General features: G+C 33.1%; 3 protein-coding genes across 4 annotated transcripts; all 3 read right to left on the bottom strand.

Moving 5' to 3' along the window:
• Nucleotides 1-89: 89 nt before the first annotated feature.
• Nucleotides 90-3147, bottom strand: RAD51D (DNA repair RAD51-like protein). 2 transcript variants are annotated; one of them, XM_089066271.1, is made up of 11 exons: nucleotides 3034-3119; nucleotides 2860-2957; nucleotides 2691-2770; nucleotides 2498-2613; nucleotides 2337-2418; nucleotides 2107-2241; nucleotides 1613-1723; nucleotides 1452-1533; nucleotides 1107-1177; nucleotides 763-912; nucleotides 90-340 (listed from the first exon to the last, which is right to left on the bottom strand). In XM_089066271.1, the coding sequence occupies exons 2-11, from the start codon at nucleotides 2945-2947 to the stop codon at nucleotides 305-307; spliced, it is 951 nt and encodes a 316-aa protein (XP_088922397.1). In that variant the 5' UTR covers nucleotides 2948-2957; nucleotides 3034-3119; the 3' UTR covers nucleotides 90-304. The 2 variants fall into 2 exon arrangements, 1 of the variants encoding a protein (XP_088922397.1); XR_016136164.1 differs by having other exon boundaries at nucleotides 763-925; nucleotides 2860-3147.
• Nucleotides 3148-4913: 1766 nt separating this feature from the next.
• On the bottom strand, nucleotides 4914-9434 carry LOC125212728 (UDP-galactose/UDP-glucose transporter 5B-like). The gene is made up of 11 exons (XM_048112966.2): nucleotides 9182-9434; nucleotides 8761-8874; nucleotides 8413-8505; nucleotides 8183-8248; nucleotides 7427-7525; nucleotides 6877-6956; nucleotides 6334-6446; nucleotides 5831-5919; nucleotides 5563-5649; nucleotides 5387-5455; nucleotides 4914-5292 (listed from the first exon to the last, which is right to left on the bottom strand). Exons 1-11 carry the CDS (start codon nucleotides 9293-9295, stop codon nucleotides 5179-5181), a joined length of 1038 nt encoding a protein of 345 aa, XP_047968923.1. The 5' UTR covers nucleotides 9296-9434; the 3' UTR covers nucleotides 4914-5178.
• A 3031-nt stretch (nucleotides 9435-12465) lies between these two features.
• LOC125216728 (uncharacterized) lies at nucleotides 12466-13661 on the bottom strand. Its single transcript, XM_048118493.2, has 2 exons — nucleotides 13530-13661; nucleotides 12466-13231 (listed from the first exon to the last, which is right to left on the bottom strand). Exons 1-2 carry the CDS (start codon nucleotides 13563-13565, stop codon nucleotides 12560-12562), a joined length of 708 nt encoding a protein of 235 aa, XP_047974450.1. The 5' UTR covers nucleotides 13566-13661; the 3' UTR covers nucleotides 12466-12559.
• Between the last annotated feature and the right edge of the window lie 6788 nt (nucleotides 13662-20449).

Genomic DNA, 20449 nt, shown 5'->3' with positions numbered 1-20449 from the left:
TTAGGTGTATGTCTTCAATTCTAGTGTGGTTGGGTGGGGATGGTGGTGAATTTCTTTTTATGTAATTTAATAAACTTCTGAATTCGGGATTTCTTAAATTGACTCCTTTTTTTTCTCATCTGTGTTTTTAATCTCACATTTTCCGTAGCATTCAACTCTTCCTATATGCAAAAGTTTAATCTTCTAACACAAAGTGAAGACAAATCTGAATTGCAATGCAGTCGATCTCCTTGTAGCTCTGTTGCTTCTTTTCTTCCTAGCAAATAGCAACGTCTCTTTCCTTTGTGGTTAAATCATAGTAATATCATATTACCACAAAGTCTGTGCTCTTTCCACTAGCCTGAGCAAGAAAATCAAGCACGTCATATATCACAAGATTCACAACCTTTTCCAAAATTGAATCACAGAAATCTTGCAGCAATTGCAATAGGAAAATTCTCATGGGAACAACAACTATTTAAAAGGAACTAATCATCTTGTGCATTCGGATTTCAGATACACGCTTATTTTTCCCTTTCTACGAATATCAAACCACCTAAACTCTACCTACACATGACAGAAATTTCCTGCATGTCCTCACTCTTAGTTTTTGTTCTTAACACACGCTGTGTCTAGTGCTTCACCTTCCTTTGTAAGGGGTGCTATTATTGAAGAATAGATATCAGCAATGATTTTTTTACTTAGACATCACTAATGTTAATACTGTGCTGTTTATGAGACAGTATTGTCTGAATAGCATATGCCTTAAGACAAGAGACCTACCAGATATGGATGTTTAAGTATTTTGATGCGGGTACCATTGGCTGAATACTTCCCGGATAACAGAAGCCTAACATGTGGAATGCTCTTCCAACTCTCCCCCAGTGCTGGTTTCAACATACCAGCTTCTCCGGCCACCATGTGGTTCGTCACCTGAAGCACAAGCCTTTGATTGGTTATACTATAGAGCAAAATAAATTTATGTTGGATCCAAAAAGAAAAGTGAATATGTACGCATATTTATGCATTCATCATCTCTCATACTTACTCAGAGATCACAAATGGAAGATTAGGTGATTAAATCTTCTATACCATTTTGAAAAGAAAGTAAAAGATGTAACAATTACCACGACACGGAGGTTAGACTCATGTGCAATCTCCTTTAACAAGAACCCAGCAGTAGCCATTAAGGCATGTCCTGTACATGGCCATGAAGCAAAAACTTTAGGGACATGTAAAATTCAGTTATGCGTGATAGCAGTTGAGACAAACAATCAAGCAGTTCACCATTTATAAATGCAATCATGATATAACATGATTAAGAGTGCTCTGTGGTTTTATGCAAATAAGCTATTATTTTCATGACTTTATTATAAAAATGTAACTTCAAATGTAATTGGGCCTCGTAGAAATGATTGAACCAAACGTCCTTGTTAGCAATCTCAAGATGAATGTGTAAACTGGATGTATACCATGTACACCACCACCTCCAAGAACTGGAGCTATAAGTGATGAAAGTGAGTCAATGATAAGCATCCTCACCTGGAAACTAATCTGCAGAAAAATGTTTCTTTTATGACCAACATATTTGATTAACAAATAGGAGCCAGAAATTGGAGGTAATACAGAAAACCTGAGATCTCAAATTATTCCTTAACTGGCGGAGCATGTCAAGGAGGGTAAAGATGTCAAACACAGAATGGCAAACTATGCTGCTCATATCTCGTTCGACAGTTTTATTTATCTGTAAAAAGACAGCGATGAAGGCACATAAAAGTGTTAACACAAAAGAACATCAAAACAAGGAAGAAATGACAGGAGAGGATGCAGCAGTGCAGCTCTGACAATATATGGATGCATGAACCATATGAATAGCTATCACTTTTTTTTGGTGACCACTTTTTAATGTTTATAAAGCAGCACATACATATAAATTTACAAAATTCAAACTATATTACCAAACTTAATAAGAGGTAGTGTAGAACTAACTAAAGATTCAAATAAAGGCAGCTGGATTCCATATACAAGAGAGATGGAAAAAACTCCAACTCCATGATTAAATTCTTTGACATCAGTAAATCAACAGAAAGAGCCAAAAGCACAACAATCTCAAATTGATTATATCACCTGTGTAGTGGAAGGATCTGGCGAGAGACAGAGAAACTGTGCGACACGTTTAGGTGAAAAGGAGTTGCCTGTATCAAAGTAGACCACCTTGCCCAAAGAGTTCCTTGCTACATGTGATGCAGCTTTAAGGCAAACCTACAAGGTAAACTTTTCTAAGAAAAGAATAGTGGACTCAAAATGTCAGCTCCATGTAAAAAGAACAACTTCATTTATTAATTCAAGACACATACTTGAGTTTTACCAGAACATGATGGCCCGACTAGCTCTGTTACATGACCCGCACGCAATCCTCCTTGCAGAAGAATATCAATCCTAGTCCAGAATCCATTATCAATTTTCAAGTTTGCCTATTGAATGATATTAGTATAAATCATAGTTGAAGTGACATTACCTTTCACATCCTGTGGATATAGTACACTTGTAAAGTTGGGAATCTTCTAACAATTCCAAACCATTTAGCCAAGGTCGTTGCCCACTCTCTATTATAGACAAAATTTGCTTAATTCCCTAATTCCAACAGCAACACATAAACTCAAACATAGAGTAGTAGTAGTATAAATTAAGTTTATAAATGAATGACTAACCTGTTCCAATTTTTGGGGTTCATAGTCTTGTCTAGCAAAAGCCTCTAATGCAGAAAGGTCATGCAAAAGGAAATCTGTATCTGCAAAACGAATAAGAAGCAAGATCATTCAACATAGGATTCCGTCCTGATTAGGAGACAGGCAGTAGCAATATGGGGAGAAAACGAACCGGTGAAAATGCCGTGTGAAGCACAGAACATACGGAAATTGGAATCGATGATTGGATAATCTCGCTCTAAATCTTCTAGTGGCGCCATCACTTTTGCCCTAATGACAAGAAGAAACAGATGAATCCAGGATAGGAAATTAACAAACTAGCTGATGCTAACTTATTTAGTTCAACCTAATTTTGTAAGAAATTTGAAATTTCTATCATCAGAAACATTTTCAAATCTTAAATTTTGGAAATGTAATGCAAATGAAGTGACAAACTTTTTTCTTTTCTACATAAAATCAAAATAATCTCATATATTCATAATAATACTAATATATAAAGTAAGATTTTATTTTATCTATGTATATATAGTTGGATTATGGTACTCCCTATACAGTTTAGGCGTTATGTGGAGTATCAAATCTGAACAAAAAATGTATACTCCATATTATTCTTTAGATTGTGCCATGTTCTAATTTTTAAATTCAACATTTTAGATGGTGTCAAATTTAAAAGAGTGAACTACAAAAATGGTCCCTGGACTATGAATTTATCTCGTCTATAATCTCTGGATTTTAAAAATATCGCCAGTAGTCCCTGGACTAAGGGTTTATCTTGAAATTGGTCCTTTTAGCTTTTTTTTGATACGAAAATACCCTTTGATATTATTTTGGGGGGTTTGGGCAATTTGGTCTTTTTACACTTTTAACATTTTAAATCTGATATTATTTTAGTTATGTACTAACTTTGATATTATTTCAAAATTATCATTCTTCTTCCATTTTGTTATCCTTCACTGAATTTGTTTTTTTTTTATTTTAATATTAGATTTAATTTTATAAAATTAAATTTAATATTTAGATTTTTAAATATCAATAAATTTTTTTAATGAAAACTATTAATTCATGGACACTATAAATATTGATTAAAACTATTAATTTTTGTTATTTAATATAATATTCAATTGAATTGAAGAAGTACAGAAAAATAATACTCCGTATTAATCATGATGGAAAAATAAGAGTTATTCTATTTAGCCTCCGTTCGGTTGTTATAATTGCTTGTGATTAAATATTATGAAGTTGACTAAAAATTTGATCCTACTTAAAATTTTATATAGGAGTATTTTTGTTGAAATTTTCTAGTAAATTTTGATTATTTTCAAATTAATAAGCGAAAATTATATTAGTCTTACATTAGATGCATATTTATTTCAGAATAAATTGTGTTATATAATCTATTTATGATTAAAGCTATTAAATATTGATTAAAACTAAGGCGTTGTCATACCTTATTGATTACATAGTACTATACACTATCAAATACTGATTATAAATATTAATTTTTGCTATTTAATAATTAAAAAAATTTATTGAAATTTAAAAATTAAAATTTAAAATTTTGTAAAATTAAATCTAATATTGAAATAAAGAAACAAAGTGAAGGATGACAAAAGGGAAAAAGGATGATAAATTTGAAATAATATCAAAGTTAGTACATAACTAAAATAATATCAGATTTAAAATGCTAAAAGTGTAAAAAGACCAAATTGCCCAAAACCCCCAAAATAATATTTAAGGGTATTTTCGTACCAAAAAAAAGCCAAAAAGACCAATTTCGAGATAAACCCTTAATCCAGGGACTACTGACGATATTTTTAAAGTCCATGGACTATGGGCGAGATAAACCCATAGTCCATGGACCATTTTTGTAGTTCACTAAATTTAAAAACACACAATGTATACATATGACACTATAGATCGTGCCTTGTAATAACTCTTTGTTCTTTTTTGTTGTTTTTTTTAATTCAACAAAAGGTAAATTTGTACTCCCTCCATTCCACAATAATCGAGTCAAGTCATTTTCTGCACTCGCTTTAAAAAAATTATAATAAATAGTTAAAGTGTAGAAAAAGTTAAGTATGAGAGAGAATAATATAGATCAGACTCTTATCTAACTTATTCTGTTAATATCATTTTTTCAAAACGAGTGCAAAAAATGAAATGACTCAACTACCGCGGAATGGAGGGAGTAATACCAAGTTTTATATGTACGTGTAAGCTAAAAAAGGAAACAACTATAAATCATTGGCTCATTGCAAACTAGCCCAATGGAGCAAGCTGTGGTCTCAGTAACACAAAACTATACCTGCAAAAAGTTTATAAACAGGATAGGTGTATTTTCATTCTATCATCACACAATTAGACGCAAGGTTACTTGAGAGAATTGTGGGAGTTTCTGATAAAAACAACTCCAAGCCAAGCCTAAGCTATATATTCCAGTTAGCAGCCAGATGCCTCTCTACGGAGATTTAGAATTAGTCAGAGAATTCTGTCATGCGTTACTCGTTGTTGGACTAAGAGCACTATTCTCTGTTTCTTCAGACGGCAATGGCCTCGGCTTACTTCTAAAATAGCTTTTTGAGTATATGGTACCAAACACTATAACCTGGCCACACGAAATTCAACCACCAATAGAATAGAGGTTAACGGGATTGAGAATTTATGGGAACGTAGAAAAAAGGATCGGGAGAACTACTTACTGCTCCAATCAATTGTTCTGAGCTGAGCGGGTGAGAAAACCACACGCAGGACAGTAAAATGCTGACCAACTGTATTCAAAATATATCGGCTCAGTTCTACCAGGACGAAGATGGAATTATATGAAATTCAGAGTGTCCTATGGCAATATGACGGATAATATAAACAGCTGCTACACCTGTCTTGTGGTCATTATGGTGGCGAAGGTTAGAGCTCCAAAACTGCGGATAGTGTAAGAAATGAAGAATTGACTAATTGTTGCTACCTGCGATACAAGATTAAGATCGAGTCAGGCAGAAAAGCTTCCCACTTATGAAAAACAATTCAACTTCATGTGTTTCACAGACAAGGAATAGTAAACATGAGGCTAGAAATCGAAAAGGAATTGGAAGGGTGCCAAAATGATAGTAAGAAATACACAGAAAACATCGAATGTATTGACTCACAGTGGAAAGTATAATAATGTCAATGAAACAATCATTATGCCGAGAAACAAAGTCTATAGCCAAGAAAAGATTCCCTTGTAAGATTAGCCCTACAATAGAATAAAACATAACCATCCAATGAATATCAGTATCTGAAAGCCAAACAATGCATCATAAGAAAAAATCTGAATAACGTATGGAGTTAGGACAGCAACTCAAAAATGAAGGAGAACGCTAAATCTGTCAATAAGGCAATAAATGAAATTCCATACTATCATCAAAGCAATTAGTAAATCTTTGCGATCATGTGGTACTTTAAGATTAGTTGCTTAGCAGACGAGAGTTGCCCCTCTGCGACTTTGGAAACAATAAAGTAGAAATGATAATAATTATCCAAGAGTTTTGAGCTTTGAAATGCCCTAAACTGCAAGTTAAAGAATCTTCATGGATATGAAAGCAAATTTCTACTACTTTTTACCTCAGTATTAATAGTTCTTCTATAAGAGGTAAACCATGTATCTCACCAGTGAAACTTATCATGCAAGAACAGAGGGTCGTGTAAAATATCTGGTTGTGTATGTCCATGTCATAGCCTTTAAAAAGTTTGTCCTGGAATGTGCTAGTGAAGCCATCACACCTGTAAAGCCAAGACATAATATTTAGAGAACATGCTTGGACCAAAACCATCAAAATTTAAGTCTGTTCTTTTATACAGAAACATAGCAGCTAATAGGTTGCAAGTTCTATAAACAGAATACAAGGAGGTCGTTCTTAGACAATGAAGAAAAATAGGTTTATAGTGGCAAGATATGAACTGCTGATATACCTAGAATTATAAAGATAGGTCAAGAGGACATCCCAATGCAAGCATGATGAATACAATTATAGTGAAGTGTTTTCAAGTGACGAAACCAGACAGAGGCACTTGGATTATAAAATGAAAAACTTATGTGGAGGATGATTTAGTGTTTCTGTAGAATAAGGAAAGCTGAACTCGGAGGGAGTTGCTTGAACGTTTAGATTGATCAAATACTATACAAAATGAAAAAAACAGTTACTTCACATACCCAAGATAACCGATCATCAAAGAAACACCCCAAACAGTGCTTTCTCTTCCTCTACTGTATGGACTAATATCACCTGCTGTCTACATTTGAAATATTTGAATTGCCATGAATTAGCTGATCAACTAATGTTTTCAAGCTAAGCAACAGAGATTCCAGATAAGAGAAGCATCATTTTAAGATGTTATCAGGTTAAAAATCATACTTCAAAACCATGTTATCCAAATTTCATTTACTCATATATTTGCTTTTCCCACCCTTTTTAAGACAGGATGCCTGTATTATGAATTACTACAATTTTTTTTTAACTCAAGCATAGAATAATTTTTTACTAGAAAACGCTCGACTCGAGCACAAATTTTTATGTAGACACAGACGGACTTCAATGCATTTTTCTTGATTTGGAATACAAGGTATTTTACCAGAAGTTGAATGTGGAAAATGTCAATGATTTCTTATCACATAAAGAGTATTTTTATTGCAGAATCAGCATGGGAGTTACTTGGCATGCAGTAACAGTGAGCATTGCCAATAGTTCAGTCAGGATGTTTACCGGAAATAATATAAAAATTGAACATCCAATAGTGACTAAAATGGCAAACAAATAATCCTTTCCAGTGTACTTCTTTTGCATGATGGCAGTGCCCCAAATCTGCACTAAATGAGAAGAAATATGAGACATTAGAAAGGTGTGCAGCCACAAACACCCTGAAGAATCTCAGAACCTTATATAAATTGATTAAACTTAACATTGACCAAATGGACTTTAAACTAAGGTGATGAATGAAAAGGTTCGAGTCCATTCCAGACTTTCAACTGTGTTTCATCTCAAAAGCAACATGGTTTCATTGTTCATTGCCAAACCACACATGCGCTGTACATAGTGATCCCTTGGTTTAAGCTAAAATGGTAAATGCCACTTTTTTTGGAACCCTTATCAGTGAACTTTTTGAAGTATGCACAGCGATTAGATTTCTGATGGTGGTCAAAGAACCTATGTGCATGAAGATGTACTAGACGATATCAATCTAAATCCACTATATTCAAAAGGAAATGCCGTGGTTATCAATGAGTTTAACTTTCAAGGGGCAGACAGTGAAGGTTTTGAATGAAAACTGACAAGTTGCACGCACTGATGATCTACATGGTATTCAATTCAAAATTCATACACATACATATTTAATTTGTTTCAAGAATTGAAGTTTTAATTAGATTCCAATTCTTCTTTTGTGTCACCTGATAAAAGTATTCAAGGGTTTTAACTCAAGTCTTGGAATAGAAACAATAAGAGAAAACTAAACAAACTCACCATCACAGGTATCATTTTGGCACATTTTGCCAACGTCTGCACTGGAAAACTGACATATTTAAGGGCCTGAAAGTGTATCAAAAAACTTTTGTGTTAAGCACTTCTTCGTACAACTGAACACAGCAAAAAAAAGAAATCCTACTGGCAAGGATAGAGTAGACATTAGAATTTTCTTGAACTTCTTTCTCAGTTTAAGAGTTTCTCTCAACTGCCCGAAGAATACAGCTCACCTCATACTGACAAGTCGTAGTGAGTATATTAGACACCGATACACCGCAATACTTGTAAATTGGAGCAACAGGATCAAGGACCTTTTTACTACCCTGGAGAAAGGAAGGAATCAAGCTAATAAGATATCAAAATTCCAACATATCCAGATAATTCATATGCCAAGTTCCATCATCTGCAATAGTATATTCTAAAATACCATATGTTGTAATGCCAAATAGAACATGGAGTCAAACCAATTCATTACAAACTATCAACAATTATGTGCTTCAAAATAGAAGTGAAGTGTCAAAGAGGATCAAGTTACACAACATAAAAATTAGCCACACAAATTTTAAGATCACAATCACCAGTAGAACTGCAGCAGACACGGCAGAGGTTGAAATGCGGTTGCAGAAGACAAGAAACAACGAGTACTTAAAAAATTCTTTGTTTGAGCCATATGGGAGTCTCATAATCTTTTCCTGCAACAACAAATTTTCAGTCAGTTTCTTAAGATGTAAGATTGTGATCCAATACAAGATGTACAAGTGGGAATAACTAAAAGACTAAGAAAGTACATCAAATGACACAATGGCCATCTCTAGTTCTATTGTTCAAGTATGCTCTCACGAAGAAAACATACAGTATTTATTCATCAAAGGAAGTCATAGAGATGCAATAAAGATCTCTTTTTTTAGCATTCAGAAGGTGATTTATGAGTGAAAAAAAAAACTAAAAAGGAATAGTACTTGACTGAATGAGCATATTGATAGTGGAACAAATTTGTACCTGTAATACTCCATATATAAGAAGAGTAGACATGATTCCGGTGACGGCGAAGGATAATTTGAACAGCGCGTTGTCTTTCAATTTGTGAATGAGCTGCGACGGTGGCTCCGCCATCTCTATTCCCAATCATCCGCCGCAAGCAAATGGTTTGCAGTGATCTGAATTTTCGCTGAGAAATACGTAGGGGTTTTCGCCCTTTCAGTTCTCATATTTGTGTAAACATTTGAAAAATTAAAAACCTCTTGAGTTGATAGAGACATAATAACCCCATTCTCTCACATATAAAAAGTACTACTCCTTTTAAGCTTTGTACATGTATAAGCAATCAAAACTAATTTTTACTAACTTATTTCGTCCCTAAAATGTTAATTTTATCATTAAAAATTGACTGAAATATGAAGATCTGGTTCATGTTATGTTCAGAGTCAACTCATCTGCCTATAGGGTATATTACGCAATACAAATAGAAAACTAAGTGGAGGAATTCCAGTAGAAAAGGCCTTGCCTGGTGTGGGATTTGATATGGTAATTTGTTATAGAGTGATTGTGATTTCATGATTATTTCCCCCTTCTTCTTCTCCTAGAAAGCATAATGTATTTTCGTAAACATTTGAAAACGACTGTACAAAGTTTTAATATTGTCAATTTGTTGACCGATGAGAATCTACTTAGAGCATCCACAATGACGGCGAGCGAGCGGGCTAGCCGATTTCCGACGCTGGCCGGTCCGCTCGCCGAACCATTGCGGCCGGCTAGCGCCAAATCGGCGAGATTTTCGTTGAGCGCTCGCCGATCGGCTGGCCGCCATTGCAGGCGGGCGATCGGCAAATACTTTTTTTTATTATTATTAAATTTTCGAAACACTATATATATGTGATATTCACGTCATTTTCATTCGCACCACTTGTTTTAACGAGTTTTCTCTCTCTTTTATGTATTTTTTTTAATGTATTTTATGTATTTTATGTATTTTTTGTTTTTAAATTCTGTATTTTTGTTTAGGACTGCACGGCGATAGTTTTTTTTTGTTTTATGTATTTTTTTTTAATTATGTAACTTTTTTTTAGGACACACTTTTTTTAATTTAAATGAAATTGTTGCATTTTCCCGTATGTGTCGTAAATTTAATTCCGTATTTTGTGTTTAATTCCGTAAATTTAGTTGTTTTTTTTTTAATTTTGTTAGTTATGGCTAGCCTATTGCTTGTCCAGTTGTTTATCCTGATGATGTGGCAGGAGGAATTTTAGTGCTGATGATGTGGCAGGAACAGTTTGTGGCTAGCCTATTACCGTTGTGGATGCTCTTAGGCAACCTGGTAACAACGACTGCACTGTTCACCAAATTTTATCAAATACACTAGCAATTACAGAAATACTAAATCATAGTAGTACTATAATGTTAAATAAGAGCATCCCCAATGGTAGGATAGCGACCGGCTAGCCGATTGACGTGGCTAGCCGGTCGGCTAGCCGAATTTCGGCGAAAAAACCGGCCAAGGCTAGCCGATTGCGTGTGGCTGGCCGATGCGCTGGCCGCCAATGTGGCGGCCCGATCGGCCAGCGACGATTTTTAATTTTTTATTTATTTTGTTTTTAAATTTTTTTAATTCTTTTTTTTTAATTTTTAAAAAATTATATAAACGCGATTTTCTCTATCTCTAAATTTCTGTACAAGAGCAACATCTAGCGATGGACAACAACAACTAGCCCAATACAAAATTAAGACCTAAAACAGAAACATGTCATACTGTCGGGCCGGAGGCCTCTCCGCGCCCCCGGACCCCCATGGCAAGGGGGCGTCAGCGAGACCCCCGTTCGGCTAGCGGCAAACTATAACGGATTCAAGGCATACTAACACTTTTTAATGTATTTTTTTAATAAATTAGTGAGGAGTAGAGTGGGGCTGTGGCTCGTGTGTGGAAGCCCGGATTTTTTTTTATTATATAATTTTTTTTATTATTAGTTAATGTACTTTTTTTATTTAAATAAAATTAATGAATTTTCTCGTATATGTCTCGTAAATTTAATTCGGTAATTTAATCGTGATTTTAATTCCGTAAATGTAGTATATTTTAAATTAATTTTATTGCGGCTGGCCTAAATCTGATGTGACAGGTGAATTTTTAGTGCTGCTGACGTGGCAGGGAGAGAGAGTGGCTGGCCTATTGGTGGCCTATTTAGCATTGGAGATGCTCTAATACTACTACTACTACGTTATTATCTGAACGCATACATAAACTATCTGTACCGTGGAGTTTGATGTCTGTTGCCTTTAGTCTTTAGATGTAGAGAAACTCGAAACAAGCTGTCGACATTGCCAAGAACAGCTCTTTCGTTTTATTGGATTCAAAGCGGATGCAAGGAATAGGTTCGGCTGCAGAGAGTGTCCAATCTTCAATTAAATGAGAGAAACTGATATTCACGGGCTTTAACTGTTCCAATCTTTGTCTAGGACATCACTGTATTCAGAATTCAGATTCTGCACAACGATTTTCCAATGGTTTGTTACAATAAACTGAGACTGGTCAACTGCTCAGTGCTATTTATTTATTCCCTATATTTTCTATTTTCCATATGATTTATGGTTTCCTTTAGGGAGTAGTATTAATGGAGGAATTGTGTGGTTTGTCTGGATGAGAGAAGCCTAGAATGCAGCTTCCAACTGAATCAGTATCAGGGTAAGATTTATCAGACTAGTCTTATCCATTTTTATGCACATATTTAATGATTTGTTCTTCAATTCGTCAGTGAGTAATTGTTTAATCATAATAGTAGCTCTTAATTATCAATGATTTTGAACACTTAATTATCAACTGAACCCTTGATCTACTCCCTCTTTCCTCATTTTGACTCGTCATTAACTTTAAGAAATTGTTTAATTTTATAAATACTCCATATGATTAAAGTAGGTTTATTCTTATATATTAATTTTATAATAAAATATTATTGTATTAAAAGGGATTCATTTATTTAAAATAGAAAAAAAATGTAACATTAAATTAAAAACGTTCTAAAATAGTAAAATAAATTATTTTTTGACGGATGTGGAAGTTTAAATTGAGAGGGAAATTTCTAATCAATTATATTTTCGTCATATCATCTAACTCATTATATAGTGACATGAGAAGTGAGAACTGTCAAATTTTATTTGACGGTCTAATGCGATATCTTAAGTTATGTTCTTTCGACTGTTGAAATTATGTTCTTACACAGCCTCTTGATTCTTGTCCCAAATGTGAGTGAGATACAAACACCAACATATTTGTTTAATTTCATCCAAAATAATGAATTCATAAAGTATTATAAATCACATTTACACCACTTCTCCTCCATCTCCTAATTATACAAAAAATGGTAAGCTCTCGTAATAATCATAACTTCAACAGAACCTCTGGCGTTTGGGCAACCGGAAACAGCCGCCGCTATTACTACTAACCGATATCAAAGAAGCATTATTCCCAAAACCAAAATCCCCCAAATTCGACCCCATCATCTGCTGCCGAGGACCAAACTCACCGACCGCCGGTACCTGAAACGGGCGCATCCGCGGCGGATTCCGCCACCGCGGCAGCGGCCCCGCCACCATCAGCGTCTGCAGCAGCGGCCCCGCTTGCAGAACCGCCTGCAGCAGCATCCCCTTCCGCGGCAGAACCCTCCCCTGCGCGAGGCTCTCCACCACCAGCGCCGCCCGATCACTGATCGGCGGCGGCGGCGACACGGCGGCGTCGAAGAAGGATTCCACGGGGGACTGGTAGTTGTGAGTTTCGGAGAAGCTGTTGGATTCGGTTATGCTCGAATTCGCCTTCGCCGCCGCCGGATTGAGCAGAGGGCTCTCGGCGCCGCCGTAGAACATTTCGGTGCCGGCGCTGATCAGGTCGTCGAGCTGCTTCCGCGCCTCGTCTCGCTCGTCGATTGCGAATTGAAGGAGCTGGATGAGTTGATTCACGTATTCTTTGTTTTTCCCCATTTCTTCCATGGCTTCGGATTTCAGTTTTTCGAGTTCCAGACTCGTGTACAGCAGCTTTTGCCCCAATTGATCCATTTCTCCATGCTGACAAATTCACACATTCTTTCAAATGTTAAAAAAAATATGACCATGAAGCACGACTCAATTCATAAGGAACTTTTCTTCTAATTAATAGATTCGGGATTCAAGGTCACATCTCAAATAATGAGAAACTATTATTGATTTAATGATTTAATTAGAACAGACTCTCATTGCATAACTGAATCCTCAGACATTACATTTTTTTAGTTTGAATATGGTGAATAAATGTGAACTTTTTAATTTGGAAGGAAAATGATGATATAGAAAATGAAGAATTAACTAGGGATGAAAATAGGCATACCTCTGCATAACTCCAAAGAGAAGCCATCTCTCCCATTCTCTCACTGAAAGTGTTGAATTAGTAATAAAAATGTTGCAGAAGAAAACAATATTTTTGAGAGGGGGAGTTTTGATGAGAGACAAAAATATGATGGTTATATAGAGAGGAGAGGTCAATAAAGGACAAGAAATCAGCAATGAACCTTACTGAATAAAAACAGCCTATTCAATTCTCATTCAAAATCATAATTGTGACAGAGAAAAAAAATGAGACCTTCCAAAATAAAATAAAATAAAGTCTTCTCTTACCTTATTTACATTAAAGAAAACATACCCTTCCACTATTAAATAATGTGCGTATTTTGTTAGGATGTTCAAATAGCATATTCTCTTAAAATAATCGGTGCAGGTAGTAGGCTTGTGATCATGAGGACTTTTGGACAAAAAAATTGTTATTTTAATTAGCATTATAATTAAGGATTTATTTTTAGAATTATAGTTATCATTGAGTAATATTTATATTAATTATTTTTCTATGTTGCCCATGGCTAAAATCGATCTAGATATGCTTTAATAATTTGCAATTGAGAAATAATCTATCAATGGTAAATGTAAAAGCAAGCTGTTGTTGATTACGCGGTTTTGTTAGTTAAGGAAAGCTAAGTATCATTAAATTAACTTTCTTTTTATATATTTCACTGTTTTCTTAATTAGACACTAGTCCCTTTTTTTGAACTTTTTACTGTTTATTTTCCCTCCTTATTCCGGTTGTAAAATTAGGGTTTCATCATTTACTGCGTTTTCAAGACCTGCATTTAGTTTGAAATTTTCTTTTAAAAAATCTCACTATTTTTATGGAATGGAGAAAGTATTATATTGTCCCGGTTGGAGTGAAATTATCCTTCGTTATCAAATTTAATTAAATGATTTACGTATGTGTTGCCATGTATCATGATCTCGTCCGTCCAAAATTCATAAGCAAAGGCTAAGATTTGTTTCCATGGCATTAGAACTAATTAACTTATTTATTTTGTATTACTCGTTGACAATGTAAAACTTCATAAAGTTTATCTTTGGCAATTTGGGTAACGCTCCTCGTTGCTGAGTATAGTATATTCGAATTTTATTAATTATGATGTTAATTTTTGGTAGCTTTGCTGTCATTAAATGTACAATAGCGACATTTTATGTAACTTACGATTATTATTATTTAGGTAAGTTCATAGGACTTTCCATTCAATACAATTGTGTGGTTAATGCAAATTTATCTTTCATTAAACTTAGGAGTCTTAAATTTGTCTGCATCCACCCATTGGAATCGAACACGCTCGACGATTATAATTTTGAGTTTAGCACACAAATGCGAGAAGAGAAGGGACTATTCTTACAATAAATTTACATATTATTCCTTTTATTTTCGTTTTTGGTTTCTTTCACAAAAACAAACATTTTAACATATATCATAAGAATTAAGAAAACTAAATTGTAATTAAACTAGAATCGAAAGAATACCTTAATTGGATGAGCTATTATAATCCTAGATTCGTTAGAATCTAAAGTTTAATTAGGTTTATAATTATATATATCGAAAAAATGCAAGAAAATAACCCGAGTCCAACAAAGAAACTGAACATGGCTGACGTTTAGCTTTGGATAGACTATTAGTATTAAATATATAATTCTTTATTCATTTATTATTTTATCCCCCGACAAGCCGTTTCCTTTGTAATTTTTTATCATCCTAATTTTTAAAAGTTATCCAGTTTCAAAGGCAACGTGATATGTAACGTGAATATTATGGAATTAGATTACGTACGGTTAATCTTTTTAACTTACGGTAATCTTTTCACGCAAATTAAAATTTCACAAACTAACTAAATAGTAGTACTAGTAATAATTGTGAATGGTTTTTAACGAAAAAATTATCCCACTTCTTTACTATAGGAGTTTGGGAAGTATGGTATAGTAAAAATTTAGGACACATTTTCATGTGATGCGTCCAACGATAATTGCAGAAAGAGAAAAAAAAATCAATGTGATTGGTGATGTGTTCATGATATCATTAATTTTTTTACTCCAAAGTATTACTATAACATACTAGTATGAAATTTTAATTTCTGTTTCCGTTGCTATTTCTAACACAATAATAATCCATCAGAAAACAATGAAGTCGAAACCAGTACTGGTGATATTATTTTCTCCCTCCGCCGCTGCATAGCTCTTCAAAAAATAAATTGCTTAGTGCAAGACGACAAATTTGAGTATTTGTAAATTGTAGTACTAGTAATTGTGTTTAGATATGTGAAAGTATTAAATTTGGAAAGTCCAAAGATGACAAAAGCTAGGTTTAGAATATTAAGAATGGGCTTATGTACAATGTATCTACCGACTTTCTCTCTCTGCATCCAACTGTTTGAGCAGCACGAATGCGTATATACACACATGCATTCCCACATAAACTATTACCACATCTCCTAGGTATCTAAATCGTCTTAATTTTACATTTATTCCTCATAAAATACTTTTGAAAAATGCAACATTCATCCTTTAGCAGTTAACCCCTTATAATAATATACGTGAATACCATAAATATACGTGTATTGGAGACACAATGTGTAGGTCAAATAGTTTATAAGTCGATATTTAATTTAATAAATACTATTTGTAATATTAACTATTTTGTGTCAGAATATTTTCAACTTGTGCTTATAAGCCCTGGTAAATCACAAATGGTGTTGACGTGTTGTTTGGATATATCATCAAGGGTTATTATTATTTTAATTAATTATAGGGCGATAATAAGGTTTAATTTTTTTATTATAACTTAACTTTAAGACAGAGCCAAAGATAAATAAAGGTCTTATAATATCCATAAATGTGACTGTGATGTGAGGATGATGAAATTAGGCCGTAAAATTCAATCCAAGTAAAATAGAATTCATATATTAGAACACGATCTTGTCTAAGATAGATTTCCTCATTGAAATGTAGCATCGATCTAAAAAATTATTTTCAACTTTACAATATTTTACATTCCCTAAAAACATATACGCCTAACGTTTATTTGTTTCATTGACCCAATACATTTAAGTGTATCTTACTCTTTCACAAGCAAAAAAATACTAACAAATAAATTAATAAATAAACTACCGAAGTGTAGCATTAGACTGAAGAAACCAACCTTAATAAATCAATAATGCATGTTAATCCACATTAAGTAGGGTTTATAAATATAGCATAGGGGCGTAGGCTAATTTTAAGATTCTATCCCATTTGGAAAATGTTAATATTACTACTAATTAATTTCTTTATGAAGGATCTTTTTTATTGCACCGAAGCAAGTGTCGATGAAAGTGGAGACCGCTTAACCTTTTTCCCTCCTTAAAGTAGCTAACGAGTAACGACTTTACCGGTCGACCTAATCATGCGCTTTTTAATGCACTATCATTATTACTATAACCGTGTTTTGACTTAATTTATCTCTTTTGGTGAGATGGAGAAGAAAACGCAATGGAGTTATATTACCTCCATCGCCATTAAAAGTTTAAATGGATCGAAATTGTATTGTTTTCTCGAATGAATGTTTTATTTAATTATTTTAATCTATCTATACATATATAAAAGACAAGTTTTGGCCTTATTTTGAATATTTAAGAGTTTTGGGAATAAATTTAAATATTTATAAGTTTCAGGCATGAATTTGAATATTTATAACTGTTATGAATATTTATTTAAATTACAATGAATAACCGGCGGTTACAAATCTTAAATAAGATAATGAGCATTTAACAAATTTTGTAACCTCTATTGTCTTAATTTTACAATGTACTATGATTTTTTAATTCCATGATATCTCATGTCCTAATTTTGTGCCTATAAAAGGCTAAGACATAGAGTAGTGGATGAATTACAAACCAACAGAAGCACTCTCCATTCACTCTCAAGCTCTCAACATGTTATTGTACATATTGTGTTTTGTCTTAATTCCATTTTAAATATGTTTAAGTTTATGTTTTTGGGTGTAAAATGAATTGAGAAGTATATATTCATTGAATTGTTATTATATAGTAGTACATTTTACTATTTTTCATTCTTATGAAGTTATATTGTTTCTCATTTTTATTAATCAAAATTGTTAGACAGAAAAATATTCCGTCGTGCATCGCACGTGGGTTAACACTAGTAATAAAATAATGTACTAGTACTAGCATTCATTAATCCATGGGTATTTTAATAGAATAAACACTCCATTTAAATAAAAAAAATTAAATGTCTATAAAATCATGAAAAATATGCTCATTTATGGTTTATGCATTGTCAAAATTTCAATAAATCAAGAAGTTTTAAAAAAAAATCAATTGTCCCTTCTAACCAAATTTAGGGAAAATTGGTAGAAGCTGAGTTGATACATGAAAAAATCTACATGGAGGAGGTTTGTCAATAACATGGAAGGGACGATGTGTAGGTTAGACCGTTTAGACGAGGGAGATGAATGAGCTGAGAAAGACCAGAAAAATGAAATTTCATATTAATATGAGTTTGCTCACTATTTATCTACATGACTAAAATTTTTATGTGTGTGACAACTTAGCAACACATTTTACTAGGAAAAAAATAGATCGTAGCGAAATTTTGAAAACTCTGATTTTTTTTCAAAGTTAAGTGCATGATGGATCATGATTTGATTAAGTTCGTGATTTTTACATACAAGCTTAGTCTTAAACACATACTAATATTTTCTAACTAATTACCATCCAAAAGCTGTAAGTTCATTAATATAAAAATATTTAAAGTCTCAGGTTATTCTAAGTCAAAAGTTCAAATTCAGAGACTGAATTTCTTGAAAGAAAATAAAAAACTTTTCAGGTAAGCAAATTATTGATCCACAATCCATTAAAATACATGGTGTCAAAAGTTCACCTTTTTAGCACAGATCTAGCAACTTTAAGCAGAAACCTGCATTATGAAAACTTATATAGCAAATAATCCGAGTCATAATCAATGAAATAGAACATGTAACTAAACCGGAATTAAGATAGATTAACTAATGGAGGCATAAAACAATTAATGTTGTCGTGTTGCGCGGCTGCACATGGTTAGAAGTAGATGGGTCATGTGGGAGTTACTGGTAGAGTGACACGTGTAGGAATGGCTACGCATTAGAGGTTGTACTTTTTGCTCACTTCTCTGCTGACTGCGCGCGTACGTCTCTTGTCGTAGGCCGTGTCGACTGGCACATGCGGCTATATATTTTTCTTCCTATTTATTTTTCCTTTTTTTTGTATCAAATGAAAACACATATGAATACGATCATCCGATCATCCTCCGTTCATAAATAGAGACACTTCTTTTTAGCACGCACATTAAATGAATAGTGTGTTAGTGGATGGTGAATAAACTAAGAGAGAATAAAGTAAGAAGAAGAATTATTTTTTACCAAAAATAGTAAAGACTTAATTATCTTAGAATTTTTCAAAATATAAAATTTAACATGGAATCGAAGAAAAGTACCGTATCTTTTTATGTATTTTCATCACTTCATGTACTTCTAATCATACAAAGTGCGAAAGGTGACTCGCCATATGATTAGATACGAAAATAGTAAAATTTGATACTGGGTTTCAAATTTAAATCACAATATATATTTAATGTTTTATTTGAAATAAAGTTGCAACCATCTCATTATTTTGACTGGACATTATTATCTTCATTTTTGAAATTGTAATCGAACTTGAATTACATCTCCCATGCATACTTAGCTTGGGTACATTTTATTTACCTAAAAACTGTAAATTTATCGGCGTAAGTGCAAATGGTCAATGACTCAATGTGAACAACTTCATGTTGAATGTATGGCTTAATGAATAGAGGTTGCACGATTAATATAGAAAGTTAAACATTTCAGAAATTTTTAAAATAAAATGACAAAACAAAAACACTCCCATAGTTGCCATTAAATATTCCACTTTGATGCAGTATAAATTTTAAAAACATGTAAAAAAAAAGTGTGTCAAAAAAGCCAGTACAATGTGAATTTTATTTTTTTACATTAAACTTATAGTATTAAAATATAAGTAAATGAGTTATTAGAATATGGGATTTACTTAATAAATATAATAAATGTGAAATGTGATATTTTTGTGGTGGATGGAGAAAAAAGATCATGTAATAACTATTTTTAAAATAAAAAATTAATTATCTGTTAAGTGAATAAAAGCAAGTGCCTGAAATGTTAATCATGCGATGGAAATGAAAATTAATTATGGCCTTTAGGTGTACCCGATCCATGTTGATTTTTAACCATAGGATTCTTGAATTGTTTACTTATGGTCATCATCAACAATATTCTTGAATTGTTTACTTATGGTCATCATCAACAAATATTGGGATTAGACATCTAGTAATTATTTAAGATATACTACTCCTTCGGTCTTAACCAAGTGAAGTCCTTCTTTCTCGGATGTCCTAACTATATTGAGTCATTTTCTTTCAAGATAAAAAAATAAAATATTTAATCACTCTTAACTTATTTCATCACCTGTCTCACTCTATCTTTATCTTTCCTTTTTTATTACCATCTGTTATTTTTCAACACAACTTTCTTAATCTTTGTATCCCAATTTTTTTACTCTAACATTGGATCTAATATTGGAACGAAGGGAGTACTCCCTAAAGAGGAAATCGTACAACCTACACTAATTAGTGGAGTACTAAGAAGCTTCTAATATTACAAAATTAAACATTTCATGGCGATTTTTCAATTTTTTAAATAAGAAAAACAAACCAATAAATATACTCTTACATATAAAACCGAATTGTAAGTTCATGTTGAAGTTTGAATGTCTATATCCCCAATTTTATGCTCATGTCATTATGTCATGCATGTTGCTACTACTATATATTTATGAAATAGAACTGAAGTATGTGAACACTTGTTAAAAA

This window comes from Salvia hispanica, chromosome 3 (genome assembly GCF_029641045.1).
Source record: "Salvia hispanica isolate PSC_SH4W2 chromosome 3, Shi_PSC_v1, whole genome shotgun sequence".
Lineage (NCBI taxonomy): Eukaryota > Viridiplantae > Streptophyta > Magnoliopsida > Lamiales > Lamiaceae > Salvia > Salvia hispanica.
This window is presented reverse-complemented; position numbering and strand designations above follow the sequence as displayed.